This window comes from Anser anser (genome assembly GCF_964211835.1).
Source record: "Anser anser genome assembly, chromosome: 11".
NCBI lineage: Eukaryota > Metazoa > Chordata > Aves > Anseriformes > Anatidae > Anser > Anser anser.
The window spans coordinates 19,271,748-19,284,606 of NC_139732.1; the positions used below are offsets into that span (position 1 = coordinate 19,271,748).

Below are 12,859 nucleotides of genomic sequence, written 5' to 3' on the forward strand. Positions count from 1 at the left end.
ATAAAAGAAAACATTTTAAATAAAAAAATAAACATACTTTTGTGGGAAACACTTATCATTTGTTTGACCTGTAGTACTGGAAGGTTTAAAGTTGCTTCTTACTTCAGAAACCCTTGTGGCAGTGTGTGATTTGCATGATACTCAGATAATTGCGCTGGAGAAGATCTTGCGTATTAAGTACAGGACCTGATCCCATTTCTACTACAGAGGCACCTTTGTTCCTGTGCAATATTCGACTGACTTCATTTAGCAGGACTGTTAAAATGAGTAAGGTCATATCTCTAAAAGCATATACCTTATTCCTTGATTAATCTGGGACAGTTAATTATCTTTCAGAATTCTTGGTATCCTGTAGTAATCAGGATACGTAATACCCTGAAGAAGGGTATGCAAAAGACTGTTCTCATATGGGAGTGTTGCAAAAGAATGTTCCTGTTTCAGCTGTCTCAGCTTTAAATACATTGTCCTCCAACTGCTGTTTTGATCATTCCCCTTAAGCACGTTGATTAACAGAGCCAACGTGTGCACACTGCAGTAATTGTGTGCTATTGTTATTTAAAGCTAAATCTAAGCCTGGCTGTAGCTATAGCAACATGATCAGTTTATAGGTTAGAGCTCTCTAAATAAGCTTGAAAAATAACTTACTGTTATATTGTAATACAGGCTATTATCTCATGCATTTATTTGTTCTTTACTTTACATAAAGCGTTCCTGTAGTATTTGCTGTCTCAGCAACTTTTACATGTAAAACTGTCCAGAACTGGGTTTGTGTTCTTATGGACAGTCCCTGTTCAATCTGTATATTTTTGCTACATCAAATTCCTAACGTACGGAGCAGCAAATGCTTGGATAGAAGTAGTAAGAACAGTGAACTGAACTAAGGAAAGTTTTCACTTGAGTTGAGAAACACGATTCTAGGACAGAGGCAAAGAGCAAATGAAGGCAGAATGCTGTCTGTCTGCTTAATAGTTTTTGCACACATAAACATCTCAGGTGATCAAGTAAACGAGGTTATCAGGAATCAGAGAGGTTCAGTTCAACTAGTGATCCCATTCGGAGCTACCTGTACGTTCAAAACAGGTGAGGTTTTGAACTCGATGTTACTGTGAACCAAGCCTTGCAGTAACTGAATGTGAGGGAGTCAAACACCACTGTGCCCATTTTACAGAAACACACCAAGGCACTGTCAGGCTGTGCGAACCTCCAAACATTCAGCACCCAGAGGAATTAATGAAAAGAAAGTCCCTGTTTCTTTCGGATATTAGATCAAATTCCTTGCATGCAAAGCTAGTAAAAGGGGAGTCTATTATTGAAATATGCATGTGTATTAATGGATATGGGCTGTAGATAAGGAAACCAAGGCTGTAATTGCTTTAATCTGTTCGCAGTTTCCTGGGTAATGGTGGGTTGGCATCATTGTTCAACAATGCAGACTCTCTTTGAACGTAATGGGCTTTAAGTCAGATCCTATGGTAACAGATGGTAGCTTCCTTACAAACAGACAGTTGTCTACCATGTTGTAATGGAAAAATAACGTTAGTCTGATTTAGCATGGAAAATAAGCTTAAGGCATCGTGCTGTCTGCCAGTTTCCTCTCCCCCAATCATTTTTAAGAAGAAGATCGTCATCTTCAGCCAAATTTGATGTATGGACATAAACCTCGAAACACCCTAAAATTTCATGAAAATCAATAGTAGGTGGAAGAGAAAGAGCTGTATCAGTGCCTCTACTAGGAGCGGAGATCATAACCCAGCATTTATCTTTTCCATGATGGGATTCAGCTGCCAGCAGGTACAGCCGGAGCTCTGAAGCTGCTGCAGAACTGCAGGGACGGAGGGAAAAGCATCTGGAGAGGCAGAAAGTGCTGGGAGTGAACTGGGAGAGCTGAGGAGGAGGATAAGGACGGGATGTGGAACAGGAGATCAGGACAGGAATCAAGTCGTTATTAGTTTTGCTGATTGTGGAATGATTTGTTAATCATGTCAGAGGTAGTACCGTACTGGACCAGGGCAGCAGCACTGCTATGGCTTGGGATAACCTGGATTTGCATACTGCATTTGAAGACTGTTTATATTAGTGAGTCTACAGCCACACCTGCCTTCAGGTGCTTGTGACCTTAGTTCCAGTTTTAAATGCCTGGTTTACGTGCAAAGTGCGAGGAACACAAATTCCCCTCATATCTGTGTGTCGAATGGGATCATACTGCCAGCATTCCTTTCCAGGACTGTTCCAAGCCGCAGCTCCAGGGACACAATGTCTGTACTTTTTTCTATCTGAACACTAAAATGCCACCAGGAGGGACAAGCTCCTGTCTGTTTCCTTGTCCTGGGGAAACCCTCAAACTTCACCTGATAGGAGGGTCTGAACAAGAAAAACTTGTTCTCACTTTTGCTTGCTCCAGGCTGCTAGAAAAGTTATCTCTGGAAGCCCAGCTGTATTTTTGCTTCCGTGACAAATTACTTTGATGGTCTTGCCTTGGCCCATATTTATGATTACGAGTTTAGATTCAGGGCAGTCATACTGGTTCCACCTCGTTCAGGTACTGTGGTGGTGTGGCAGTTCATATTTGCAAACATGCTGTTATGCACTGCTCAAACCGTCTTTAAAGTAGTTTTTGTATACAGTAGACATGGACAACTCCACATTTCAATTCACTCTCAGATCTGTTTCTATTTTATTAGTCCTCTGTTGGAAACCTGGAATTCACAGGCTAGTTGCTGAGCACCTACAGCTCCCAGTGATTTTAGGGTTCTTCCTTTCTTTGGATCAGATCATCAACAAAGGGGAAAAAGAGTCCCTGATGGGGTTTACTGTTTTTTTGCTTGTTCATTTTTAATAAGCTTTAGGTTATTGCACAGCCACTTTGAAAGAAACAAGACAACTTATGCACAGTTGTGAATACAGTATGCTCATGTCTTAGATCCAGCTGTTGTGTATCTTACCAAACTCACAAATGAAGTCAAATTCCTGGCTGCAGTTTTCAGTCACACTCCACTGATACTTGGCATTCTTTAGGATGTACCCACATGTGGATGAGAAAGAAGATGGCTGATCCTTGTACCAGTTACTGTAGCTTATATTTGAGGTGTCCAGCCAAATCATTGACCCTGTGAACAAAGCAATCATTTCCCGAGTGTTTATTTTCCACAGTAACACAACTAAGGAGTCAGAGCCTGCAGAGCAAGACTATATCCCTGCTCCTACTCAAGCAAAGACGGTTTTGTCTGAATAGAGATCTTCAATATATAATATATAACATATAATCTGATATAGCCACTAAAAAAGACACCACTGCTTCCCCCGTGCTCCCAGCCTCCAAATTCCACCATTCCCTTGCATCACATCTCGCAGCATCTCCTGGCGTGATGAATTAGCTCAGCTTGCTTGTCCACTGGAGAAACAACCCAGCACATCTTTTTAACTGGGTTAGCCAGCTGATCTAATTCACCATGTGTTTGCACAAGCACAAGATCCCACGGAAAAGGTGACAACATGCAACTGAGAAGTGAAGCACACAGCTAGAACATTTTAACAGAAAACTGAAGTTACAGCTACAAAAGACATTGTTCTTTCAGCAGGTGTCTATAGAGGGATTGACTGCATTTGCTGTCATGGTAAGTAAGCATCATGGGCTGGTACAGTTTTAAAGAAGACGATTTCAAAAGCACCTACCGTCAGTAGTTTCATTCAGCAAGGAGTTTGAGATCAGTCCTATCCACCATTCCTGATCCTCGGCAATATGCTTCTGCAAGAACTCTTGAGTTTTCTCATTTTCAATAAAGACAAGGTGCCCCCCTCCTCTCTCGCACCATCTCTGGGCACTTCTGAAGGATCGCTGGAGTCTAACAAACTCATAGCATGAGTGGTTGAAAGCTAGCTGATACTTTGAGCAAGGGATTCCTTCCTCAACTGTTGTCTCCTCCACAGCCAAACATACAGCAAGAAAAATTAGAACTGTGATCCCAAGCCACATTTTCAGCTCGGTGCCCCATGTAGCACTGGTGTTGCTTATCACATCACCACTCTTTTTGCTGCCTTCTTCAAAAGCTTGAGTTGTCATCCTTGTCATGTCATCAGTATTCCTCCTTCCTCTTTACTGTTTGCAACAACAGCAGCAATAGGACGTGGAACAGATTGCTTCTAATATATAATGGCGATTGCGTCTGAGGATACACACAACCGGTGTTGATACTAAGTCACTGCAATGGCCATTGTGAGGCCTATTGTGTAAAGGTGTCATTCCACATGAAGTCAGGTTGAAGAGAAGCCATTACAGGATTGCTTTCCTCGTGAGCAGAGAAGATAAGGTTGATGTATGCTGTTACTGGACATATGCAAAAGTGAGATAAAGCTCCTCCATCAAAGGTGTCATTGTGTGAACGTTAAAGCTGGATGTCTTCACAACAACGAGATACAACAGTAAGAATGAGAGAAGGATGAGGGAAATAAGAAACACAAGGAATCATGAAATGGGAAAACACACGGTGTTCCTCTAGATACATTTAATTGTTTTGGATTACTTTGCTTTTAATAATTATTATTGTTTCAGTGTGATTATTTGAGGTGCTTCTTTTGGATGCTAATGTGATTCCTGTAATTATTGTATCATTCATTCTGGCCACCTGTTTACACATCCTGAGATTAATCTCAGCTGTTCCAAGGAGGATGTATTTTGAAGTGTTGTGTCTGTTTAGAATTACACACCTCATGTGAAATGCTCCCATCTTCCCTTAAAAGCTAAGCTGCTTAACTCTACAGAGCTACTTCACTTATACCTGCTCGGAGGTAGAAGACAAGGCTAGAAGTTAATACAGTGATTTGGAAATGGTGGAGGTACTGCCTTCATCATCAGAACTAGTTGGGAGCCATACGTGGACATTGCAAAGGCTGCTGATGGACTTTGTGAAGCCAGTCCAGCAGCATTTTGGAGCTGAAAACCCTAAGTACTTCTGAACTTCCTTACAAAAGGTACCTGCCAGGCTTACAAGGCCACTGGATTAGCAGAAACAGTACAAATAAGGATCTGTAGCTGTTGTGATCCTCATGTCCTCGGCATTACCTCCACTGAATTTGATGCAACTATTATTAATTTATATCACCACAACTTGACACCAAAAGAACATGCATTTATATTTGGATGTGGCTCAGTGAGCCAGGAGCTGCATCACAGAGATGCAGGAAGCAGTGATCCTCGCTTGAATTCCCCCACTGCAGAAATGCCACCGGCATTGCACTATTGACCTGAAGGTAATGCACTTATCTCAGAGTATGCCAGCCCAGCTGTGACTATCTGAAGCTTTCTTACAGAGTAAAGTATGTGCACTTTATCCAGTAAACATTTAAGAATTGTCTTCAGTCCCGAGCCTTTCTTACCTCCACTTCATAGTCAGTCACCTTGCTCAGCTTGATAAAGCAGAATTATGATCATGTGTTCAAGAGAAAATTCATGGGTAATTATTTAATGGGTAGGACAATTGCAGAGGAGTAGAGGAAAGGGGAAGAAAATGCCCTGTGATGGAAGGACAGTAACTATGCTAGATGTCCCCCCTCCCACTGAACTTGATAATAGACTTATCTCAGCTATGGAACCCTTGGACCAGATCCCGCAGGAATTTCTGTCTGATTAATAGAGAGGGCTGATGCAGCAGCTGAGATAAAAACATTCAGCCTGGGTTTGCCACCTCTGAGGATGGCCAGTCCGTACTCTGATTATCTGATGGATCTGGCCCAGGCAGTGCCCAGGCACCACTCCCTTTCCTGGAAGAGACCCTGGAACTATGGTTATCAGCTGGTTCTGCTGAAACAGTTGATAACCTGTTGTGGATTTTGCCCACAGGTTAGCAATCCCTCTTGGGCTGCATACAAAACCTCGTAGGTGTCAGTTTGGGACCTCCCACGCTCTTGCAAAAGTCAGAGCTGAGGACAGCTGCTGGTCAGAGTTTACCACTGCGTATTTTCGTGATGTTCCCTTCAGATTGCTTGCTTCTTCTTGGGCCATGCTGACTTGCCTGGCTTTGGAGAAGCTGGCAGAAAGCCCTTCCATTTTGGCTTCTTATGTATGAGAAACACAGCCTGTTTCTGAAAATATAGGTATGAAGAAGGAGGCTGTACATAAAGGTGTCTGACTCAGTGATATTGAGTATTTCCAGTAAGTGCCATTGGCTGGAGTGATGGATTGATTCTGTAGCATTGTCCAGTTCTCTCTCTGCAACTGAAAATCTGAATACACGAACATACTGCTAAAAATGCCAGGGCTGGAGGTGCCACAGGCTGTCCTCTGTGGATCTGCTCCAAAGCCATTGAAGTTAATGGAAGTCTTGTCTCTGGCCTTGATGGATTTTGAAACATGCCCCCAGAAGGACAACTAATGTTTGGAAATGTCTACAAATGAAGCCAAGCTGTCCAAGTGAGCCTACAGTTAGCAATTTCTACAGCACTGTGATTTTTTTTTTCCTAATCTACAGTTGCTCCATGTAACTATTCAACTGCCTGCAGCAGATGGGGAATGAAAGAAAGATAGTTTTCCTCTTTCAGTTTGTTGACTTCATACCTTTTAGTGTCACTAAAGCAGGCTGTCAGTTTATTCTGCTTACCACAAGGAAAAGAAAAGCATTTACAGAAAATAAAATACTGCTTTAAAACCATCAAAATTAGCAACCAGGGTCCTCAGGAAGAGAGAAAATTCCTGAAAGCCCTTTTCACTCATAACTGAAAAATGGCTCGATTTCAAATAGTGCTGCTTGAATTCACCATTTTGTAGGAAACTTGTTTTTTTTTTGCATTCTTCTTCAACAGAAGCACATTTTTAATTAGTTTTCTTATGCCAGAAGTCCACATGGGAGCTTCACAGGATAATGGTTTATTTATTATTATTATTTTTTCCTGCTTGCCTTTGTGTAAGTGGCTATTAAATTTAAGAATTTAAAGAGTTTAATTAGTTTAAGAAGTTACTTTAAGTGTTGTTTTTTTTTTTAACCAACTTTGAGCCCCTCACATATATCCAAGACTAGTTCATTTCTGTTCAGCTATAGCTGGCTGCCCGAACGGCTGTTGTAGCAACCACCCTTAAAGCACGTGTTATGTACCAGCGACTTAAACTAAAACATATTCACCAGCAGAAATAGGGCTTGCAAGGCAATTGTGCTTTGCAAAGCAATTGTGCTTTGCAAGCTTTGACTAGAAATTAGTGACAAAGGTTTCTCAATATTTTCACACCCTCACTCCAAGCTGTGATAAAGCTATGAATAAGTCCTTTGTTTGTGAACTCTGTTGTGCCTGTTGGAATAATTCTTTCGTTTTTCCCAGAAATGTTACAGGGGGCCCTGCAGATCTCTCAGAGTCCTAACTTGCCCTTATGAGTTACACCAGATGGTGGCCATAAAGAGAAAGTTTCTTTGGCAAAGCACTGTGCTATATAAAACATCACAAAAGGCAACGATGAATGATTTATTCCTAGTTTTCAAAGGACGCTTCAAGGTTTATTAATTTGTTGTTGTTGTTGGAAATAGAAGCTGTTGAGGTGAAAGAAAACTGAAGCATATTTTATTAATGATGCACACACACACACAAAAAAAGATGTTAATATAAAAGTGGCTTGCATTGAGATTCTGTAAGGAAATCTTCTAGGTGGTCTTCACTACTCCTAAGAATTGAACCCCTTAAAACTGTCTCAGATTTGGTAGCCAAATCTCAAAGTACTCATAATCACTTTTTTTTTTTTTTTTTAAATCTAAGCTTATGTGTTTCAATGATATGCCATTTGGAATCTTAGCTTTATATGCCTAAATTCTTACAGATCAGGATGATGAGCACACACAGTGCTTATCTAACGTACGTATGTGTGGTAGGCTTGCCTTGACACCTTTGCAGATCAGCTTTTCACACCCCAAACTAGACACCTATCACTGAGTGGCATATCTGGGGGGAAAAAAAGAAAAAAAAAATCTTATTCAGCATAAACAAGTTCTATAGCTCAGGACACCCTGAATCCAACTGCAAATTTCTCCGTGACCAGTTGCTGCTATTAGGAGAATGTGGCTCTTTCATAAGACTTTTCTTGTTTCTGAACTTTGGTCTCCCACACCGGAGGAAAATCAGTTCCAGAGTTTCACTGGGCTATTGGAAAGCTTGGTGTGCAGACAAGGAGGAAAGGCGTGGTGCCCCCACTGACTTCATGGTGGCCCCGATGGGTACCCTAGTGCAGCCTCTCAGCATTATGTGCTTCAAACGGCCACGGCAGCACAACAGAATAGCTTGACAATCCTCTTCCACAGGCCAGAAAGTATTAGACTTAAAGAGTTAAAGAATTGAAGAGTTGCCAATAGGAAGGAATAAATCACACCCCTGTTCATTTTGGCTCTTGTTCATTTGCCTTGAGGAAGAGCAAGTAAATTTACTCTCTATAGGATATTTACATCTTCACATTCCTGAATATTACTGAATGTAATGTATAGATTTTATCAGGAATAGAACTATATCTCTGTTCTGTGAAGTGCACAATCATATACATGGAAATTTGTTTTACATTGCTCTAGCTTTGAGGTAGAAGAAAGATGATTTTCAGGTATCACTAACTTGAGCCAAGGCTGTGAGTTCCCTTTTCGATGTGTCACATGCATACCCACTGTGTGCAGAACTGCTTCTTGAGAAGATCTGTTTCATTATTACCCAGATAGGAAGTCCTGAGTACAGAGCAGACTGCCTGGAAAGGGATGGGGAAAAGCCCCTAGGTACACATACACCTTCCGTCTCTAAAGATTGCTTTAGGTCTGACAGGACAGATTGCCATCTGTCAATTGGTTTAAGAAGGGGGGTCACAGTCAGGCTTCCTTCCTTGCTGCTCTCCTGGGCTGCTTGTCCTTTTAGTGAGACCCAGTTGTTTGCTGAATCCAAAGGGTTTGGTTTTGTTGCTGTTCTAATGCCTAATTGTCCGTGTGGCAACACAGTGAACTTACCAGTGAGTCCTGCCAAGCTGCAATTGTGATGTTATCTCGTTTAGAAAAACAGAGAAAACAATTCTTATCTTTATAGGGAGCAATGATTAATGTAGAAATCCGTACCTGGAATGATAGGGTCAGGATACGGATTAGCAGGACTGCATTCAGGAGTTGCTGGGTTGGACGTAATTTCTGTATATGGGATGTGTATGGTTACCTTCTGGCACAGTTGATGTCCGGATAAGTCACTGAGGGTCTTGCCTAGGAAGTGTCCCTTTAGAAGCATCTGCCTTTGGGCGTGTAGCTTGGCTTTCCTCCCTTGCCAGAGAGCTGATGCCCAAACACCACCCCCTCTCCCAGCTAGCTCCTGTCCTTTATTGCTGCCCACAGCAGAAGTGTGACTACGGACAAGAAGAGGAAACATGTGCCACATAAGAATGTTAATCAAGTTAGGGTTATTTATTGAAATCTCACCCCCCAAAAAATTCACCAAAACCACATAAATAATTACTTTGAACCAAATGATACTGATCAAAACAGTGTTTGATCAAAGCAGGTTTGATCCAAACAAAACCTGCTCATAGTAACATATGGAAACTATTGTTATTTAAATGTCAACAAACTATATATGATGGTTTGTTTTTGTAATTGTACTTCGACAGTGCAAGAGAATTATTCCTCAGTGGTGCTGAGGAATTTTCCATATTTCTTTTGAAATGAGATCATGTCAATAAGACAGTATTTAATAAAGATAACTGTTGGAGCTTACATCTCCTGGTACAGTGAGATAGCAGTCAGTATGAGTTCAGCAAGAACAACTCTAAGTTCATATCAGTTTTACTGTTGAAATCTTTATTCGGTAATAATGGATAACATTTGATAGCTGGAAGTTCTTAGTGCCGCCCAAAGACATATTCAGGTAATTTGACCTCTGTTAATGGCTTTTAATTATAACCTGAATTTTATAATGGAAAGGTTGAGATAAAAGTAAATTAAGTAAGTACTTCTATTTCAGTATGGAGATAAGGAATAATATTGGTGTCTCTCTGATTTACGAGCCAATGATCTACTTCTTGTGTAAGGAACCCAAAAGTACAAAGGTAGACACCTGGCCATTACATTACTGTTATACCAGAAGCTTAATTAACTAGCAGTTTGAGCTGTACAAAATGCTTAACTATTTATACACACAGAAAGTAAGCACGGTTGCAAATTTACAAGAAAGCAGTAAGACTTATAATGCTATTCTGCTGTGGAAAACTTTGTTTCCATTGAACACCCGGTGTTGGATGGTGGTGAGGCACTGTGGATCCTGTTCTACTGTGACTTCTTGCAGCAAGACTGATAGATGCCTTTTGACTACATTCATGATTTTATATTACATCTAAGATCTTTTCCTTCTAAGTTGTGAACAACTCTGTTCTCACTTCTTTCCTTCATTGCAAACTATTCAATTAAATGGCTTCAATAAAATGGAAAAATCTAACGCTACAGAAAACTGTTCTTCATACAGACAGCACGGTCTCCCTGAATTTATAGTGTTCTGGTAAACATTATATGTATGAGTTATAATGTGTCTGGTAAACCCAAGATCAGAGAGAGTCTGGTAGTCTCTCCTAAATCCAGAAAGGTTTGTATTTCCTGTAGGCCTGGTAAAGGCAGCAGCTCCCTTTTCAAACCTCTTCTTTATTTTGTTCTGTATAGGAAGTTGGAGCCAAAGCCAAAAAGCAGACGTGAAAACATGAATAGGGAAGAGCCTCAGATTCATCATAAAGATACACAGTTTTGTGCTGACAAAGAACTTCAGCTCTTAGGGAAGGTCCTGCTGGTAAAACTGAATTTCTTCTTTCTCATGGAATATCAAAATAAATGAGAATAATAAGGAGGAGTAGAAAAGGTTTCTCTCTGTGTTCTCTAGAACATGGAATTTTGTAACCTTCTCTATGCTCTCCCATCAAACATGTTCCTACAAAGGAGAAAGAGACTTTGTGAAATAATAAAATTAGAAGAGTCACCCAATCCACATCTACTTCCTCTGACAATTAAACATTATAATTTTAAATAAATACTTTGATATTAATCCATTTCAAGGTAAAAAGGGGAAAATTGCACAGTTAGCAAGAAAATTAATTTCTCCATATCTTACTGAACTGGTCATCTGTTATTAGCATGACTGAGACAAAAAAAAATAGTATGTGTTCTCTGATAAATAAGTATTTTTCACAGACAAGCAGGAAAAAAGAACTTTGCAAGGCCTCTCTATTAAGTTGTACAAAATGTCAGACAAAACTTACAAGCAGACACCTGAAATTAGCTAACTAAACACACTCGGGATGATTTCAAAAGGTGTTCAATACCTCCCTTGTTCTTCCCTTAAAGTAGCTTTTAACGAGGTTTCCAGTTATCTTATGTAGGCTGAATCTTAAACTACATAAACAGGGTAAAGAAGGGCAAAAATGGTTTGCAGTAATCCTTTTATTGCTTGCTTGCTGTACGTAAATAGCACCGCTACAGATCAGACCACTCACACGACTTCTGTTTCTATGAGGCACAGATCAAACAATTAAATCCAGAGCATTAAGAGCTGCAGCCGTGTAAATGGAAAATGTGCTGAAGAGAACATACTAAACGAGAGCAGAACATCAGGGACAGACAAAATGTCCCTGTGGCTTAGGAGAAGTAGAATTAGCTTTGCTTTCTTGCCAGATCCTCTTCACTCTCCAGTATTGCTGAAAAAATCCCTTAGTTGGCTTTTCATATACAAGTAAGTCTACTTCTCTATATAAAAGCACATAAATGCATGTGTGTATATATATATGTTTATGTATGTATGTCAGCATGTGCCTACATGTGAGGACTTTGACACTTCTCCTGCAGCCTCCTGTTTCAAACATGCAGTTTCTTTATTAATACTACTGACTCCAACAAATCCGACCCTCCTATTTTCTTTTTTATCTGGCTTCTTATTTTTGTAGTCACCAGTCAGTGCTTTCCAAATGGAGACAAAGGCATGCTGTCTTGGTGATTTTCCACGATAAGCCATCAAAGAGACGAAAGGTAAGGATGAGAGGAGCAATGTATGTGTGCAACAAGTGAGTCAGAGCAGTCACCACAGCACAAATTGTGTTTTCAATAAAATGAATATGGATATTTATAAATGATCAGTGAGACCTAAGAATGGATGTTAAAACATTTTGGGAACAACAGTGATTTAGCAGAAAAAATCGGATTTTAGGGTAACCCCATATGAAATTGCATAATATATGATTGTGCAAAGAATCTTTTTATCCTTCATGTTCAATGGAACCTGTGACTTGCTCTGCAATCACATGCTTTATATTGAAATAATTCTTTTCCTAGAGGATTTTAAAATTAGCAACGTTGAACTCAGTTAAGTACCTTATCTTGAAACAAATGAATGAAGTTAAAAATCCCCCTTTTTTTTAATTATTCCTGCCATACTTTCACAGAGACTCCAAGGATCCAATAACTAGGTGGAATCAGGTCACATATGGGACAATATGTTACAATATTTATTTGTGAAAAGATGTTTAATTCAAAGGTGTGCCACTCAGTTCACTCTGGACTAGCTTGTATATAATGAAAAAAACACATGGCCATTCAGTGATGGTATTTTGTTAATTAATAAAATAGCCCAGTTTAAAGTTTCCAGCATGGAAAGAAAATGATGACCCCCCACGTTTGTCAGTTCCAAAAAGCCATACTCAGAATGGTGGGTTGACATTTCTTCTATTCTCGTCTCTGCTCCTGCCAACTGGGGCAAACACCCCTACAAAGTATCTAAAATTTTCTCTGCAGTGCTGAAGGTGATGCTTCAGATTCATTTTACATGACTCCTTGGGTGTGCCTGGCTGCCTGAGGTAGGTTCACAGAGAGCAAAAAGACAAGTTACATTTTTCTTC

The 12,859-nt window shown here is 40.2% G+C and overlaps 2 protein-coding genes across 4 annotated transcripts in view; one reads left to right on the forward strand and one right to left on the reverse strand.

The window, feature by feature from the left end:
* The window catches only part of LOC310905350 (polycystin-1-like protein 2), a gene marked incomplete at its 3' end in the record, with an annotated part of 40,628 nt that extends 34,901 nt beyond the window's left edge, over positions 1 to 5,727 (reverse strand). Inside the window, exons 1-2 of the mRNA XM_083851521.1 lie at positions 3,673 to 5,727; positions 2,943 to 3,107 (exon numbers count right to left, since the gene is read on the reverse strand). Coding sequence (XP_083707647.1) covers positions 2,943 to 3,107; positions 3,673 to 4,060 — 553 coding nt within the window. The 5' untranslated portion in view covers positions 4,061 to 5,727. The remainder of the gene's footprint in view (positions 1 to 2,942; positions 3,108 to 3,672) is intronic.
* The window catches only part of BCO1 (beta-carotene oxygenase 1), a 46,400-nt gene that overhangs the window by 17,075 nt on the left and 16,466 nt on the right, over positions 1 to 12,859 (forward strand). For 2 of the 3 annotated variants that reach the window (XM_083851671.1, XM_083851672.1), the window contains one exon: positions 11,912 to 11,993. The gene's annotated coding sequence lies outside the window, so the exon portion shown is untranslated. Of the gene's footprint in view, positions 1 to 11,911; positions 11,994 to 12,755; positions 12,818 to 12,859 lie in introns of all 3 variants that reach the window. The other variant, XM_083851673.1, reaches the window with a different exon arrangement.